General features: G+C 37.1%; 2 protein-coding genes and 1 pseudogene across 2 annotated transcripts in view; 1 reads left to right on the forward strand and 2 right to left on the reverse strand.

Annotated features, from left to right (window-relative positions):
- The window catches only part of LOC124822322 (uncharacterized), a 69,637-nt gene extending 65,154 nt beyond the window's left edge, over nucleotides 1–4,483 (forward strand). The window contains exons 15-20 of the mRNA XM_088092543.1: nucleotides 894–1,048; nucleotides 1,151–2,486; nucleotides 2,617–2,900; nucleotides 3,342–3,548; nucleotides 3,638–3,794; nucleotides 4,008–4,483. Coding sequence (XP_087948669.1) covers nucleotides 894–1,048; nucleotides 1,151–2,486; nucleotides 2,617–2,900; nucleotides 3,342–3,548; nucleotides 3,638–3,794; nucleotides 4,008–4,306 — 2,438 coding nt within the window. The 3' untranslated portion in view covers nucleotides 4,307–4,483. The remainder of the gene's footprint in view (nucleotides 1–893; nucleotides 1,049–1,150; nucleotides 2,487–2,616; nucleotides 2,901–3,341; nucleotides 3,549–3,637; nucleotides 3,795–4,007) is intronic.
- Nucleotides 4,484–5,025: 542 nt separating this feature from the next.
- On the reverse strand, nucleotides 5,026–17,661 carry LOC148196934 (TMV resistance protein N-like). Its single transcript, XM_088092504.1, has 5 exons — nucleotides 16,798–17,661; nucleotides 14,827–15,940; nucleotides 7,285–7,557; nucleotides 5,883–7,001; nucleotides 5,026–5,803 (listed from the first exon to the last, which is right to left on the reverse strand). Exons 1-5 carry the CDS (start codon nucleotides 17,307–17,309, stop codon nucleotides 5,282–5,284), a joined length of 3,540 nt encoding a protein of 1,179 aa, XP_087948630.1. The 5' UTR covers nucleotides 17,310–17,661; the 3' UTR covers nucleotides 5,026–5,281.
- Nucleotides 8,399–11,760, reverse strand: LOC148196935 (uncharacterized; annotated as a pseudogene).
- Nucleotides 17,662–19,180: the final 1,519 nt, after the last annotated feature.

Raw genomic sequence — 19,180 nt, forward strand, 5'->3', positions numbered from 1 at the left:
AGGAGAATGGGTGTTTATCAAATTGCGACCACATAGACAATTAACCATAGCTCGACGTATTAATCAGAAGTGGGCACCTCGGTCTTACGGGCCTCTTTTATTAGTGGCAGAAATTGGAGAAGTGTCATATAAGTTGCAGTTGCCGAAATCAGGCAAAGTACATCCTGTTTTTCACATTTCCCAACTGAAAAAGGCTATTGGAAAAGGCTATTGGAAACCATGCAGTAGAACCGACTTTACCAACAAAGTTGAGTCTTAAGGAGAAAGATAAGGAAGAGCATGAGGCAGTGTTAGCATCTAGGGAGAGTCCAAAGGGTGGTAACATCATCAAACAATGGTTGGTGGAATGGAAGGGAAGAACAGAGGAGGAGACAACTTGGGAAGATGAGGTGCTACTACAGAGACAATTTCCTTTTTTCAGCCTTGATGACAAGGTTGCTGATGCAGGAGGGAGTAATGATAGGACTCCTAATAAGGATCATAAGGTGGGAAGTGCACATGGACCTGTTACTCAGCATGGAAAAATTATAAAAGGAATAGATAGGCCCAAAATATGGAATGTTTATGTAAGAAGAAAGAAAGTGGGGTTAGGAAAAGAAACAGTGGGAAGTTAGTTAAGAGGGGAAATGACGTGTCAAGAATCCAGGGATTGCTATAGAGCTATCAGCTCAATAACTTTTACCGCTTAATCTTCTCAATAATACAAACTTTGGTATTTAGTTATTGCTTGGTTTCTATGAATGTCACAACACGATTGTATGATAATCTAAAATAGTTTTATGTTAACACTGAATAAAAAATTTAAATATTCGTTAATTGATAGTTTTAAAAGAATGTATCATTTTAGCAAGTTGCTATGTTTACTTAATTTTTTCCATTCTGTCTTTTGGCAGCAAGAAGCTTCTGCCCATCAATATACCCACTAGGAGAACAGCAATGGCAATCAATTGTGGGAACTCCCCTAATATGCCTCCATTCTGTTCAGATCGTGCCTTCTCTTCCACCATCTTTTGCTTCTCAAACTGTTATTGATTGTCAACCTCTAATGGTGTGTGGCTTTGTGCAAGTTCTTTTAAAAATGGCCAGCTTGTGCATCTTTTCCAATACTTTTATGCCAATTATGTTATCTGAATATTTCTTTGTTTTCCAGATTCACCTCCAAGAAGAAACCTGCCTCAAGATATCATCATTCTTAGCTGATGATATTGTTGTGAATCCTGGTGACATTTTACCAGATTTCTCAGTAAAAGCTTTTACTTTCAATCTCAAGGGTCTGGATCTTACCGTTCCTTTGGATAAGACCTATCTGGATATTTCTAAAACCAATATGAACAATACAGTCAATAACTCTTTTGCTGGAGCAAGGCTTCGGATTGAAAATCTTTTCTTTTTAGATTCACCCTCATTGAAACTGAAAATATTGAACCTCGAGAAGGATCCTGCTTGCTTCTGTCTTTGGGAGGGTCAACCAATTGATGCCAGTCAGAAGAAGTGGACTACTGGAGCATCCCAGATTACTTTATCTCTGGAAGTAAGTACTGACAAGCCTGGACATCAGAGCTCTCTCGGATGGACGACTGGATTGTGGAGATGTGTTGACCTTAAAGATGCTTGCATAGAAGCGGCTATGGTAACTGCTGATGGTAGTCCATTGTTAAAGGTTCCTCCTCCAGGCGGTATCGTGAGGCTTGGTATTGCTTGTGAACAGTATCTATCCAACACTTCAGTTGAACAACTATTTTTTGTCCTCGGTGTCTATGATTATTTTGGGACTGTTAGTGAGAAAATAGCCATAGTTGGAAAAAAGAAACAATTAAACGATGTCAGGAACAAATATTTAAGTGGAAATCTGATGGAGAAGATTCCCAGTGACACTTCTGTAAGTTTGACAATAAAAAATCTCCAACTTCAATTTCTTGAGTCGTCTTCTGTGAACTCGGAGGGAATGCCTCTAGTACAGTTTGTTGGAGATGATTTTTTTGTTAGAGTTACTCATAGAACTCTTGGTGGTGCTATTGCTGTTTCATCCACAATAAATTGGGAGAGAGTTCAGATAGATTGTGTGGATTCTGAAGAGCGTTTTACATGTGAAAATGACTCACCTTGTAGTACTAGCGAAAATCTTCCCTCAATAAGTGATCATGAACACCCTAAACTGAGACCTGTTTTCTGGGTGCATAACAAAAAACAGCCACTTAATGGAAATGTTCATTCATACCCCTTTCTGGACATACATATGGTGCAAGTCATACCATTTTGTGTAGTAGACACGGAAGTACATACTTTAAATGTCTCAGCTTCTGTATCTGGTGTTCGTCTTGGTGGGGGAATGAACTACTCTGAGGCCCTCCTGCACCGATTTGGAGTACTAGGGCCTGATGGTGGTCCAGGGAATGGTTTGTGTAAAGGGTGGGAAAACTTACAAACTGGACCGTTGGCAAAACTTTTTAAGACAACACCTCCGATTGTTGATAATTTAGAAAATGGTAAAAAACAGTCTATTCTCATTTTCTGTTGTAGGTGTCATTGCTTTATATATAGTAAACTTTTATGTCATATTCCTTGTGTTTTGTTTGTTACTTTAAAGTGTAGTTTTCTTACAAACATTTACACCAGTTGAAACTACAAGAGAAGGGAAAGGTACCAGTTTTTCACACTTGAAGAAGCCAGATACCGTGGATATAACTATACAGTTGAGAGACTGGTTATTTGCTCTTGAAGGTGCGCATGACATGGCTGAAAGAATGCGGTTCTCAAGCTATGATTCAAACAGAGAAGAGAGGTGTTGGCACACAACATTCCGTACCTTGCGGGTAAATGCAAAAAGTTGCCCAAAGAATGCTCCAGAAAGAAAAACACAATCACACAGAATACAACTATATCCTGTGGACGTGGTTACGGTAAAGACATACATGCATCCTTCTTTCTCCAAATTTGATGCAGTGTGTTAGTGTTAAATGTATGTGTATATACATGCTTGATTTCATTAAGCTTAGCTGTTGGGCGGCAACTTTCCGTACATTGTGAGTAAATGAAAAAGGTTTCTCAAAGAATGTTTCAAATATAACTAAAAATATGAGAAGATGCTTTTCCACCATTAAGTGAACCAAGACCCTATTAACTTTCACTGGCTCAGCTGACAGCTGACAGTCAGTAGGGAAATTTTTTCGAATATTTTCCCTTCAATTAAATGGACATTTAATGAAAGAAAAACTGTAGGTGAAAACACTATAACTTTTAAATATTAGCTAAGTGTACACACTTTTGGTTCATTTTATTAGTTTATCTTATCTGTAAATCTGTCCTTCCGTACCCTTTAAATATTGTGCCAGAACTTGCAGGTTGGAGTTCAAGGGTTGAAAATCATTAAGCCTCAAGCCCAAAAGGACATTCCTTCATCAGTCAGAACCGAAAATGGAGTAGAACAATTCAGTGAAGAAGTTGAGGGAATTGATCTTGAAGTAGGCATGATATTACGTGAGGATAATGAGGATAATGAAATGGTTAATTGGGCAGTGGAGAATCTAAAGTTTTATATAAGACAAACGGTAATGGGCCCTTGGTATTCAAAGTATGTGGTTATTGACTTTTTCTATTGATAGCTCCTGTGTAATGTAATGAAGATTTTTCTGTACAGAATGAAGCAATTGTAAGCAAGGAAGACGTCCAACACCTCACTTTTCTGTGCAAATCCGAAATCGATTCTGTCGGCCGAATAATAGCTGGAATTTTACGACTATTTAAGCTTGAAAGTTCTGTCGGCCAATATGTAATTGACCGGCTTGGCAACCTAGGTATTTTCTTGTGTACACAATGCTTTTAATTAGAAATTCGTTACGTAATGGTCATATATTACATTTGTAATCTATCCCATTTTGCTCCTCCACATTCTGTTAGCTGTTACCAACCTACAGTATCAGTTTTCCTTTGGGTGTGAGGCTTTGGTTGATTTTGTTGCTGTTGGTCCTTTCGCTTAATAATGCTAATAATGGTATGATGATATGCAGGAAGTAAAGACATTGTCAAAAAAATTTGTCCTGAGAAGCCTAGCATAGACAGTAGTGTTTCTAGAAGTGGCCTCTCTCCATTACAAAACCCAACAAATGAAAGTCCAAGAAAGCCTATGGAAGAAACATTAACTTCGCTTGAGGAAGCAGTTGCTGGTTCACAGGCTAAGATTAGTGATTTGATATCTGACATTGGTACTTCTGACTCTTCCTTTCAGCATCTTACTGTTATCAAAGAACTCAGTGAAAAGATTGAGGCGATGCAGGGTTTAGTGGTGCAATTGAAGAACCAACTTTAACTAACACCTGTCATGTGTATTTAAATTTTAATAATTTTCGTAGGTCAGCATTCTTTTGTATATAGGATAGAAGTCCATAGGTTGATTTTGTACAAGATTTGCCAAAGGCTTTGCATTTATGCATGATTAAATCATCGAATGGAAGAAAATAAAGCAATTTTGTTCCACTGAAGTCCACCTTCAACTTTTTTTCATAATATGGATACAGGCAACTTTTTCAAAGAGGAGTTGATAAATATAAAGATGTATATTGGATGAATTTAAATAAACTTCTTAAGGTATCTATAAATGTAATTGTTTCGTACGTAGAATCGAATAAGACCTTCACAATTTCTCCTTAAATACTGGTTCGGGTAACTAATTATACAATCTTTGTCTTTAGTCTAGTCGTTCGGAAGTGTACTTGCTAAAGTTTCTTTGATGTTTAAAGTTAGTAAATTAGTCGTACCAAAGTCAGAGCAATAATATTAAATGTACAATAAATATGATCACCTACCTTTAACATTTGATTTCTATTTATAATTTTTGATATGAACTTGAGATTAGTGAAATCCTAATCTCGGTTCAATCTCTGCTCAATATCTCTAGTTACTATTTACCTTAATATTTATAGAAAAAAACTTATCTATTAGATAACACCATTTGGTCTTATCCTGGATATGCCTTATCTCACGAGACGTCCAACCCCAACTATTATACAATAAGGATTAGGAAACACAAATAGCAAATTTGTTAAAGTTGTTATTCTCTTGTCCAGTCTCAATTTTTTTTAAAAAAAAAACATTCTTTTAAATTTCTGACACCTGACACAAGAACAACCTTTTTCTCATGATAGATTACACAATTCAAGATAGATTACTTATTTCATTAATTGCGCGAATAATTTCAATTAATAATATGCAAAGACTTGTTTCAGTATTATTTCATATCTTCAATTCTTCATTATGAAGGAGCTTCAGTGGAAATGCAGTGTTGCTACTTGTTATCTTCAATTGCCGAAAGGTCGTTCTTCAAGGCCGGCGAATTTCCACCAAGCATCATTGCTAAGTTTGATAGTTCTAGATCCAGATCATATATCAGACGATACCCGCATTTCTTCACATCTATATCATAATGGTCATTCCCGACTAAGTCTACTATTTCATCATACAAAGGTGCGTACTGATAATGAATGAATTCTTCATTATTCAAAAAGGATATCCACAGGTAATCTGAAACATAGTCCGCGATGGCTAGATCAGAATCAAAAACCATTGAAATCTTACTGTCATTAAACTTTCCTTTTGCTTTCGGAGGACAAATTGATGACACAATCCCCTTTTTGAACCGAGCTTCGAATATTACACAAAACACAGCAGCCTCATAGTCATGCCCAAAGGGAGACTCATCAATCCTTGTTAACAGATGGTTGAACAGCCTTGGTATTTCATTTCCAGGTATAACACTTGAAAAAAGTGGGTTCATTGGAATGGACAACGGATCTATGCGGCGTTGCGCCTGGTACCAAAGAGAAAAACTATTAGTTCCTGGAATTTACACACAAAATTAGAGAAAGAGAAAGAAGGAGCTTGCAGACCTGAAGTATTTGTATCATCCATGAAACAGTCATTCTCGTACAGCGTTCCCTTTCAATCTCAACTAACTCTGGGCAGTTCAAAACTTCTAAACCTGAGTTTGTAACATGTAGAAGTGGTTTTTGTGGTGCGTTTGCCCATACTGGAGATTCTGTTGTTGGCCATGGCCTTTCGTAAATTACTGATGGCAAGTAAGTTTGTGAAGGTAGCTCAGGCAAATATTTCAGTTGCCTGCAATGCCTTAAGACTAATCGATACAGTTTGGAAAGTTCCTTGAGGTTGGGTAGTTTGCAAAAACTGTTTCCACTTAAGTTTAGCCTTTCTAAGCTATGCAAATTTCCAATAACATCAGGGATTTGAAGTAAAGCGCAGAAACTTAGATCAAGTTCACGAATGCATGAGAAATTGGGAGAAGGCAACAAGTGGCTAAATGAATCTTTATGGGTTCTTGAATTGAACAAGTGTAAAGGCGACTTAAACCACCTTTTCATGATGGAAGATCTTAGAGAAGCTTCACCTACACAAGGCCTCTTCGAATGACCTTCATCCCTTGGTTTTTCTAATAACTGGATATAAGACAGATTTGAACAGGCCGAGAGATTCAGATAACTGAGAGAATTGAGGCATAATATGATGTTGGGCAAGCTTACTAGCCTTTTGCAGCCTTTCAAATTCAAAACAGTAAGCTTTTTTAGATGATGAACGGAGGGATTGATCTGCCCGAGCTTCCTACATCCTTCGAGATTTAGAATTTCAAGATTTAGGTCCTCTCTAAAATGTGGTAACATGGTAAGATTTTCGCAGTTTTTCAAGTTCAAAAATTTCAGTTTTCTTATAAGACCAATGGATGGATGGATCTTCTCCAATTTTATACATCTCTCAAGATCTAGTATTTCAAGATTTTGGGTCTCCTCAAAATGTGGCAACTTTATAAGACTTTTGCAGCCTTCCAAAGTCACATAAGAAAGTTTTCTTAGAAGACCAATGGATGGATGGATCTCCCTTATTTTTGTACAACTTTTTAGAGATAGCCACTCCAGATTTATGGCCTCCCCTAAATCTGGCACCTTGATTAGGTCTTCTGATGAAGAGAGATCCAAACGCTTCAAATTGTGTAAAGGCTGAAAGGCCAACACGGGAAACAAAGTCAATAATGACGCTTACCTTTCTTTTGTTTCTTTAATTCTATGTTGACATGCACACTTAAGTTGCATCTATCTGTCTTGATACGTCTATTATAATGGCATGTGAGTATATATCATATCATTCATATAGTCCATAACTATCTATACATCGTATTTTCAAAACAATCATAAAAATAACTTCTGATAATTCTTCAAACAGAAAAGCATTAATACTTTGATTGTTCATTAAAAAACAGAAAAGAACAATAAGTAAATGTACCTTTGTATCTTCCCATAGTTGTTTGATTTTGCTATTAGCCAGGGATAACGAAACAAGCTTGTACGGTAGAAAACGAGGTGGCAAAGACTTAAATGGATATCCATGCCAACATAGATATCCTAATTCACTAGGAAGATAGTCCAGGCTTCCGGAAAATTCCACATAATTCAACTTGAGCAACTTAAGATGCCTCATGTTTGAAAACCCATCTGCGCTCAAGGTTGTTTTAAAGAGTGCGAACTCACAAACTACGGATTCCAGATTTTCTGCTGGCTACAACATTGAAAAGTGGAAAGAAAACGTAAGAACATTTATAAGTATTTGATGAGAGGGTGAGAACTTGTTATATTTGGGGCTAATTGTTTATTTTCATATTCCTCGTTTTCAAGTGTTGAACTTTGCTTCAAAATAGTTGATGAAATTATTTTGTCCTGCCACCTTTTCTTACTACCAATTCCAAGAAGTCTGGTCATTAAATATGATATCCTGATTGATTATCACCTTCTTCGGTATCCAATTTGACACAAAACTATAACAAATAAAGATATATCACCTACGTTCAAGCTTTGTTCTCTTTAGTTTGGGAACTTGAGCATAAAAACACATCCAAAATTTTTAAGATAGTTCACAATAGGCTTTCTTCTGTTCTAAACTTCAGATGGTATCATGTTCCAAACAAACTTCGTTATGCATTTATTCAACATGCAAATTGTGGTATTAACATCCTTTGGGGGAAAAAACTCGAGGCATTTCTTTCTCAAAGAACACAAACTTTACCATTTTTATCACAGTTTGGTTCTTTGTCTTAGATACATCATTTTGTTGGGATGTATACCAACAACCCATTGTCTATTTTCATCTTCATAAAATCTTTTGAACTTATTGGAAATATACTCCTTTCCCTTATCACTTCTCAAGATTTTTATAAATGTCACTTTGTTTCATAACAAGTGCTTAAATTATTAAATACATTAATTCATATTTTTCTCATAAAAGAAATCCATGTCATGCTAGTCAAGTCAACAATAAATAAAATAAAGTATGTATTTTTAGTATGAGAAAAGGTACTCATAAGACAATATATATTTGTACATAAACTCTAACACCTCTTTAAATCTCTCTCCTTCCTTTGGGAATGATTGGTGATGATGTTTGTCAAGCAAGAATCCTTATAGCGGCATTCGAACATTGACTATGAGACATGATTTTGGAATCAAATCCACATACACCATAGGATTTAATTTACTTCATCCACCTTTGAACAATCAATGTTGACAAACTTTTAGTTTCTTCTATAACATCCATCATATATAGTTAAATTATTCATTCAAATTAGTCAATATTTTACCAACAATTCTTCAATAATTGATTGTATCTCCATGGGACTTCATTCAATCACTGATTTAGAAATCTATTGAATATTCATTCAAATTTTCCTTTTCTTTCACTTTTTTCATTTTAAAAATCTCTCTCCAGAGATTAAAGTTTGATTGTTCACAACCTTTGAATCTCCTTGAAACTATTGTGGAAGAGTATCTCATGCTTCCTAGATTTGTTTTTTCCCTCATGATCTTTTGAAATATATCTAGTAGTGAGACTAGTTTTTGAATCATCAGAAGTACTCCAGCAATTGTGATTTTCTTTTTGTGTATTGTGCATATGTAGTGGCTTGATATTCATAACTTCTAGTGAGACTCAAAATCTTTTATAAACTTCAATTTTTTCATCATTCATCCGGATCAACTTCTTATATTCCTGGAACAATAGTGTAGGGAGTGGCTTTGTTAGGTTCCTGGGTATGGAACCTAACTCAAACAATCTCTCACACACACACTCAAGAACTCAACAGTAAAAAGAATGATTTATGTATTGATACGAAAATAATGTACACAGAAAACACTAACGGAGGCCTAATCCCCCTCACAAGGTCCAAGACCTGTCTATACAAAAGAATATCACTAACTAACTTTCTACGAGACCTCCCTGGCCTTCTTATAGAGACAACCGCTTCTAACTACCCAACATATTGTTTAGTCCTTCACCCTCCATTCCCTTAATCGTTCGGTCTGCGTCCCCCTGCCGTATATCCTATCATTACACCCCTCTCCAAAACAACCTTGTCCTCAAGGTTGGAACAATGAAGCTTGAGCCCATGGCATTGTGATATGGTCTTAGCATAGGAAGGGAACCCGCTGGCTACTACCTGCAACTTCAGGTCTGGAGGCTTGGGTGGTGGCAAATCCTCCTCCCATGTCTTCCATTCTTCCTGGATACTATTAATGTCCAGCATTCTGGTCACCACCTTTCCAGAATCATAGGCCTTGAGAAAACGATCTTTAATATCTTTCAGTGCTTTAAGCAGCTCTCTCCCCTCTGCAGGTGTAACACGAACTCCAAGCCCCCTTTGCTCCCCTTGGTTCTCGGTGGCCACATCCACCACCTTTACTGTTTCAATACCACTGATCGCTTACTCCGGAACACCTTCACTATTAATTTTATTATTATTATTATTCTCTTCAATACTCACCACGTTGTGCTCACCCTCTTCTCTTTTCACCCACGGAAAGAATGGTTTTTCCTTGTGCTCTTCTTCATAGTTGTCCTCGTGCCTTTGTTCAAGTTTGGGCATTTGAATGTGGTGCATGAACTTACTACGTTGCTCCTTTTTTTTGGCCCAATTTCCACGGGGGCGTCAAGCGCATCATTCCTTGCTTCGGTATCGCTCTCTGGATCAGCCATGCTCCGCTCCTCACGCGCCCTCATAACGCGTTCGACGGCCTCAATCAATTCGTAATCAAAATTCGGCGACAATTTGCCTCCAGCGGCAGCGGTTCCCTTGAAGCGGTCGTAGTTAGACAGCAATGCATGCCACTTGCGGCGACACTGAGCAAGGTTGCGCTGCATGTCCAAGGCCACGCAGTTCTGGGCGTTGATGTTCCACTACTGGTAGGAGGAGAGCGCGACGGAGCACTCGACTTCCACCATTGCGACTTCGTTCACCAGAATAAGCGACTCGACGATGCTCCAATCCGGAGCCGCTTGGGAGCGCATGCAATGAAACGCGTCAGCCGTGCCTGAAACGTCGATGACGTCATCTTTGTAAATCTTCATTTCTTTTTGCCCTTCAAGTCGCACCACCATAGCTTCCTTCAGTCCTTTCCAAGAACGATTCTTGGCTTTAGCCTTCCAAGCCCGGACCCAATACCCAGCACTTCCCTCCCTGCTAATGTATGCCAAGCGCACTTTTTCTTCCTCTATCACCCTCTGAGTCTCAAAAATTTTCTCTGCCCCAACAATCCACTCCATAGGATCAAACACTTCGAAAGTGGGTAATTCTACCCTTTTTACCAAATTAGGTTGGGCGTCTCCTCGGTCTTCATCCAGTTCCTCCTCCAAGATCTCTCTTCCCCTTCTCCGAATCTCGTTAATAGAATGTTGATCTTCCTATGAACCATCTTTCTTTCCTCTCATGGCAGATTCATCACTTCTTGTTGAGTCCTTTATCTGAATCTTGATATTTTGCATCATTTCTTTTATTGCTTGGGTAGTTCTTCTCCATTTTGCTAGCACTCTTTTCTATTCATTGGCCCACCTCTCCATAGTATTGATTCTTCCTTCCATCACGTTCTCCTCTCCAAGGGATCCGGCAGGTCGGACCAATTGTTAGGTTCCTGAGTATGGAACCTAACTCAGACAATCTCTCACACACACACAATCAAGAACTCAACAGTAAAAAGAATGATTTTTGTATTGATACGAAAATAATGTACACAAAAAACACTAACGGAGGCCTAATCCCCCTCACAAGGTCCAAGACCTGTCGATACAAAAGAATATCACTAACTAACTTTCTACGAGACCCCCCTGGCCTTCTTATAGAGGCAACCCCTTCTAACTACCCAACATACTATTCGGTCCTTCACCCTCCATTCCCTTAACCATTCGGTCCGCGTCCCCCTGCCTTATATCTTATCAAACTTTATGAACATATCATCAATTTACTCTATTCTTCCCACATGTTCTAACTTCACACTTTCTTCCTTTACTTTTTCTCAAATAAAATGAAATCGGTCATCAATGTGTTTGTTTCTTTTGTGATTAACCAGGTTTTTTGATAGCTCAATGGTTGACCTATTGTCGACTCAGATCACCACCTTCTCTTCTTACTTCAAATCCAAAGCACTTATAAGATTTCTAAGCCAAACAATGTGCCGCACACTCCAAGATGCTAGAACATACTTGGCTTCAAATGTTGATAGTGCCACAATAGGTTGTTTGTTTGAAAAACAGGTGAAGGTCGTGTTCCCCATGAAGAAAACATAGCCCGTTGTGCTTTCGGTCATTAATGTCTCCATACTAGTCACTGTTCGAGAACCCACTAAGTCGGTAGAAACCGCACTGCACTTCATCATTTTTTACTTTAGCCTACCTCTTTTAGGAAACAAAAATGCTTTCAATGCTTTGAACGACCTCCAAACCAATAAGGTACCACCTTAAACTCTTCAACCCTCGGCTCTACTTCCCATGAAGATCATATCATCAACATACAAGGTGATAATTATCTTATCTTCTTTGATCTTCTTTAAGTACGAAGCATGCTCATATAACCACTGCTCATACCCATTCTTCTTGAAGTAGGTGTCAATCCTTTCATTCGATGTTCGCGTGACCTATTTTAAGCCATACAACGTCTTCTTCAATTTCAGTACTTTCTTCTCTTCTCCACTACACATGTATTCGAGTGGTTGCTTAACGTAGACCTTATTTTCCAGAACTTCGTTAAGAAATGTCGACTTCAAACTCATCTGTTGTATTTTCAATCTTTGTTGGACTACTAAGTAGAACAACAGTCGTATTGTCTCCATCCACATTGAGTTTTCTCTTGTAAACCCATTTTACACCAATGGATCAAGCTCTTGTAGGTAAATTTACCAACTCCCATGTATCATTCCGTTTGATTGATCCAATCTCTTCATCCATTCCCTTCTTCCACTTGTCATCGAGCATAACATCTTCAAATCTAAGATCATTTGCAGCTGCCAACAAACAATAAATATCCTATAGACTCCGAGTTCTAGGTTGTAAAGGTTCATCTTCTTCATCAAAATTCTCATTATTCTTCCCAGCAATGGACTCTGAGCTCCTTCCACCAATTTTTGGGCTTCTGCTTTCTCTTTCTGAGCTCTCTCCCTGATTCCGACTTTCTAGAGGACTTTTCCTTCATTTTGTCCCACAGCTCCATTCATTCTACTCATCTATTTGGAAATCCTACCTTATAAGAACTTTCTCTGTAACTAGGTTATATAGTTTATATGCTTTCGTTTCTTCATCTTACCTAGTAAAAAGATAACTCTTACTCCTATCTTCAAGTTTTGTTTTGTGATGAGCTGGAACATGGCCATAACCTATGTTGCCGAAATGACTCACACTCAACCTTTTTCCACTCCAAGCTTCTTATGGTGTCTTTTCGTCCAATTTAGTATGTGGGCATCTTTTTTGTACATAGATAGCACATTGTACTGCAATCATGCAAAAAAAACTTCTCTGACATATTCTTACTTTTGAGCATGGTTTGAACCATATAAAGGATGGTTTTTTTCTTTTAACCACATTGTTATGTTGTTGCAAGTATAGAGCTGTTAAGAACCGCCTTATGTCATGCTCCTCACAGTACTTCATAAAATTCCCTAACGTGAACTCGCCTCCCTTGCCAAAGTGCATAGCCTTTATGTGCCCAAGTACCAAACCAAGTTGTTTGTGTAAGCTGAACTAAGCTCGACATGTAATTTTCGTTCGAACACAACCCAACTCCCGATATCCTTGATGTCATGCAGCTTAGATTCAGCTCGACATTTAGTCTCTTCGTCATCTCACAACCCAAACCCAACTCGACATCTAGTCTCTTCATCATCCCGCAACCCGAATCAAGCTTGGTATCCAGTCTCCTCATCATCGCATAACCCAAACCTAGCTTGACATCCGGTCTTCAGCTCGGTGTCCGAGCTCCTTGACATAATTAGAATTCCTATCTCTTCGTCATCTTTTCGATAAGGCAATTTTTCTTCTTTTTCTTCTTAACGCTACAGTACTTTGCAATGTGACTGACCTTACCACAGTTTTGCATAGTGGTCATGCTTGCCATACTTAAAACACTCAACTCTAGAATTTGATTGACCTCCTCGACCACTCCCTTGTTCACGGCCATGCCAGTTCTGCAGCTTAGTATGTTCTCTGTCATCTTCAAAATGACCTCAGCCTCGTCCTCATCATCCTCGGCTACCTCAGGCTCTACCACTAGAACCTCAGCCTTGAGTGTTCCGAGCTCCTCCCTTCAGGTCAAGCTTTTCTTGAAGTGCTTGATCATTTTGTTCCTTATCCTTTGTTCATGTGCCTTAAGCGGCAAGCTCTTCAATTGAGAGCGTTGGCAAGTGTTTAGACTCCTCAAACGAACATACTATGCTTTCGAAATCATTTGTTAATGATTTTAGAATCTTCTCCATAACCCGACTGGCAAGCAATGGTTCTCCATGCTTTCCAAGTTGATTTGTCATGGTCTCCACCTGAGTTATATACTCGGTCACTCATTCTCTCTCTTCCATCTTGAAGTTTTCAAACTCGCGTCTGAGAGTTTAAAGTTGGACTTGCTTAACACAGTCATCTAGGATCTCCCACGCTTCTTTTGAAGATGCAACTTTTAATATCTTCTCAAAGTTAGACTCGTCCACAACTTTGTACAATAGGTACAAAATTGATTTTTCTTTTACTTGTGTTTTACTCAGTGCAGCAATTTGTGCAACCGTCTGCTCTTCATCCTCCATTGGTTCTTAGTATTCATTCTCAACTACATCTCACACATCTTGGGATCTAAGAAAAGCCTTCATCTGTAGAGTCCAGTTATCATAGTTGGCTTTTTTCGTCAACTACAACAGAGACATATCATTTACAAGATTGGCCATCTCACTCTTTCTTCCTCAAACACTCAAGCAAACTTGCTCTCTTTTTTTCCACTCAGTCACTCAAGCACAATAGCCTTGATACTAATTTGTTGGGAAATAACTAACACAAGCTAAATATTTGAACGATAACCATATGTATATTCATTGAATGGAATGGGCGATTAAATAGTTGTGTCTCATTAACTGACCATCGAGTACATGAAAATAATACTGACCAAAATACTAATCGCGTACATAGATAAACCAAATAACCAAATACTGACTGATTACAAGGAATTAACACTGACCACTTACATTGAAATAAAAATAAAAACTATATGGCAACAGAAAACAAAAAATAGAAACATTACCATAATTACAAATTAACTCTAAAATTTAAGTTTATTCCAACAAAGAGACTATCTATCACCAAGTTAAAGGACCAATTTAGCTAGAAAAGAGAAATGTTAAGGAACCAAAAATAAAACTACTAAAACTTAAAAGGAACACACTAAAACTTTCTGTTAGACAAGATAGCAAAATTCTATATTGTATATCCTAGATAAATGTGAACATAATAAAATTTTATAATTAAAAACTATTGTACCATGTTATTTGACAGTATTTTTTGGAGATCCTTATAGCTCCACACTCTGCTCCAATTTCTTGGTTCTTTAGGTGATATTTCACGAACAATAGACTGCCCCAAATCCATCAACAAGCGATGCATTTTAATTCTCCCATCCTCAACGATCAAGAGTGATTTATTTATCAGAACTTGCAAGCCATATTCGGGATAAAATCCACGAAAATTTAGAATTTCTACTACATGTTCCACTTCATAGCCATGGAGAAAGCAAGATATGTCTAGAAATATTTGCTTGTTTGTATAATCCAACGCTTCAAAACTTATTCTAAGCAAATCCATAATCTTTTTACTTTTGTTTTCTCTTAGCATAGCTAATGCACTTCTCCATTGTGACACACTTAGACCAAATAACGATGAACCCAATATTTCAATTGCAAAAGGATGACCCTGAGCATGCCATAGTACCTCATTTGCCATCTTTTCATAACCATTCATAATAACATTAGCTTTGAAAGCATGTCTACAAAATAACTGAACGGCCTCTTCATCCTCCAGTGGTTGAACTTGGTGAACCTCATCTACTCCATGTATCCTCAATATTTGTTCATCTCTGGAAATTATGATGATTATGCTCCCTCTACCTAAGCAATCACGTAACATAGTGTCTCGATTCCCTGTAAAAATCTTTAGCTGTTCAACTTTATCAACATTATCAAGAACTATAAGTGCCTTTTTACGTTGTAGCCTTTTCCATATCAAATAAGTTCCCTGAGAAACATTGCAAATCTCTTCACATTTTTCATTTAGAGAATGAGAAAGCAATTGCTTTTGTACACCTAATGTACTAGAATCTCCATAAATCTGGTTCACATCATCAATATAACAAGTAAAATCATATTGATGAGAGATTCCTTCGTATAAAGCACGAACAAGAGTTGTCTTTCCTATTCCATCCATTCCAGTGATTCCAAAAACTCTAACATCATTACTTGACTCCGAATATAAAAGTTTTGCTAATTCCTCGACACGAAATTCCATCCCAACTAGATTACCATTTGGAAGACTTGAAAATTTATGACCCAATATATCTGTCACCCTTTGAATAATTTCTTCAATCCCTGCATATTGTGGCCTGCCATTTATTGAAAATAAGAAATGTTAAGTCGTCTCCCAAGAGAACCAAACATATATACACAGTAGACTATCAACTCATCTATCAATATTTATTCTCTCTAAGTCTTTCATAAAAGATTGGAATAGATTCTTCTCCCATTCAAACCATTCTTTCATCCTTTCAAAATTCCATTCCCATTTATCCTCTTCCCATTTCCCACATTTGGTTATGGTTCTTTCTTAGGTAGGAATCTCTAAGTGATCTCTTCCTTACTCATACATCTTCCCAAAACTTTATTATAGTCCCCGAGCCAATTCTCAAAGTTATACTTCCCTTAAACCAAGTTCTTTCTTCACTAAATTCGCATACCTATTGGAGATTGTTCCACCAACGAGATTCCCTCTATCTACACTTTCTATCATCTAAGCTTCTCCATGAATCATATTTTGAATTTAGAACATCCATATTTCGAATCTAAAATATCCTTCCATACTCCCTTCTCTTCTGTATATAACCTCCATTAGCCAGAAGGGCCACATTAAACATATTTAAATATTTAATGCTAAGACCTCCCTCTCCCTTTGATTTACATGAAGTTTCCCATTTAACCTATTCTATTTTCCTCTCATCTACACTCCAATCCCACAAAAAATTTCTTTGTATTCTCATAATGTGTTCACTAAGGAAGGTTGATCCATATCTAGTTATGTATTAGACAAAGTTTCATTGTACAACTATATATAGGTAATGTTTTCTTATATAATACATATTCTTATTAAATGAATATATCTATGGTATGAATAGGTAAGTGCACCTTTTATAGTCTTATACGTAGTAAATTTAGATTTATCATTAAATGAGAGAAGATTGCTTACTTATTTCTGATGTCCCAGCCACTGAGATTGGCCACTTGGGTGAGAGCTTCTCTCCATCTCTGCACTTCATCCATCCTTTCATTATCTTCTCTAAATCTTTCTTCGAGTTCGACAAAGGGTTTCTCAAAATATCCACTTTGTTTTCGCACATCTGACGGATCCACATCATAAAAAACAGGTAGAATATGTCTTCCTGGTGCTTCAACCAAATAGCAAATGTGGGCAAGTTCACGCAAGCACCAAGTGGAGGAAGCATAGTTCTTAGAGAACACCACGATGAAAATGCGAGACCCTTCAATTGCCTGTTGCAGTTCCGGTGCTATGGATTCACCTTTCTTGAGATCAGCATCGTCTTTGAAGGCATGAAAGCCTTTTCTTCGAAGAGCTTCGAAGAGAAAATCAGTGAAGTTGTTTCGAGTGTCTTCACCTCGGAAACTCACAAACACATCGTATGTTTTTGTGACTTGAGATGATGAAGAAGAGCTGCATTTCATGATGGCCTTGGAAGGCATTGCAAATGATAAAAGTGGAAGCGAACTTGTTGAATGAGCAGCTAAGATTCAAAGTATGTATGCACAAACAATTCAACAAATATAAATTGACCTAAGTCTTGAGGGCATTGAGTTGGTTTTTTCTTGGAAATTTCTCCCACTTTGGTTCCTCGTAATTGCGTTCAACAATTTTGAATTCCCATCAATGACTTTTCTTTTGCTTTGGGTGGAGTCAATTTGGGTACACTTCACTAAAAGTTGTAAATGAGTGTTTGTTCCACCCAAGATAATAATATAATCCTATCATCACATGCTTGCACACTGTTATGGTCCATGAAGGAAGATAAACTTCAATTATTTTGTCGGGAAATTCATCCTGCACCTCTATATTATTTTTTTTTTATAAAAAATTTGGCCGTGATAAGACGGCCCAAGAAACGCAAATGACGAATTTGGGACACTTGGGGGAAAAGAATCATGATGATCTTGCCCTGTCTCACCCCGGGAAAATTATACATGACACCTCTCACCCTTATTTTCTCTATCCAACACCTAATAAAAGTTATTTTTTTTATTTAATTTTTCTTAAAATATTTTATATGTTAAAATAAAAATAAAAACGCACATACTTAAACTAATTTGGTATTACATAAAAATATATCTATACTTATTCTACGTGGCACTATATTGATAGAGTTGTACAAGAGAAAATACAAAGAACTCTCTTCTCAATGCACTCTCCTTCCCCAACTCAATATCACCTATAGTATAAGATGTTAATCACCTCACAATCGCAATCCAGAGAACTCTCCTCTCTCCCTCCCCAACTCAATATCACCTATAGCATAAGATGTTAATCACCTCACAATCGCAACCCAAAAAGAAATCCCAATTTTCTGTAACCTTAGAGCAATCCCAACTCTAAATCACTAGAACACACACGTTCTCTTCCTGGCTCACAACAATAGGGAAACACAATCCTCTTGATTGTAGGTACGCACTGATCCTAATAGTATACACCTCAAGTGTAGAATATGATCAGGAATGTGTAAGAATAACTTCTTTGTGAGAATCTTGATGAATTTCCTTCCAATTAAGCAATTTTGATTCTCCAAGAAGATTAGAATGTTCCTGCAATTAATTCTCAGCAAAAAAATCACTTATGAAAGTGTAAGATCATAAAATCATGTTGAGACAGCGAGCAATGCCTATTTATAGAATTTTCAAACTTTGACACAGTTTAATCGATTAAGCACATAATGTAATATGTTAAGCTTTTCCTTCTACTTCAACAGTTTTACATTTGTTTCAAATTTAACAGAATAAATGGATCATGCAATCGATTAAAGAAATTATACAAGCCAGTAATAAACAGATATGATTGTTATTGACAGTTATGCCTTTTCAAGAAAATGATTTTCATAAGAAACGTATTTTATCCGATTAGGAAAATAATGTAATTGGTTAAGTTCCATATTGAAGCAATTTTGAAAACATTTTCCATTTTAAACACTTCAATGCACTCAACAAACATATATTGGCATAACAACGTGTTTTAATCGATTATACAATTAATGTAATCAGTTAAATCACAGTTGTTTTGCTCCTAATAAGCATGTACTGAAATCTGAAGAAATTTAACAGATTATGTAATCAGTGTAATCGATTATTTCTACTAGATATACAAAGTGCAATATGTTTTAACCTATGATTCATTTTCAAACAATGAATGCATCTACCAATTAGTTCAAGCACAAATATACAAATATGATCAAACAATTGTTTTGTCATTTGTTGTGCAAGAAACTATAAAACACTTTTCTTGTTCATCATAAAAAACATGTGTGTGAGATGGGTTCAACTATACACAGCTCCCCTATCAATAATCTCCC

Source organism: Vigna umbellata, chromosome 6 (assembly GCF_029865625.1).
Source record: "Vigna umbellata cultivar VRB3 chromosome 6, Vumbellata_1.0, whole genome shotgun sequence".
Taxonomy (NCBI): Eukaryota; Viridiplantae; Streptophyta; class Magnoliopsida; order Fabales; family Fabaceae; genus Vigna; species Vigna umbellata.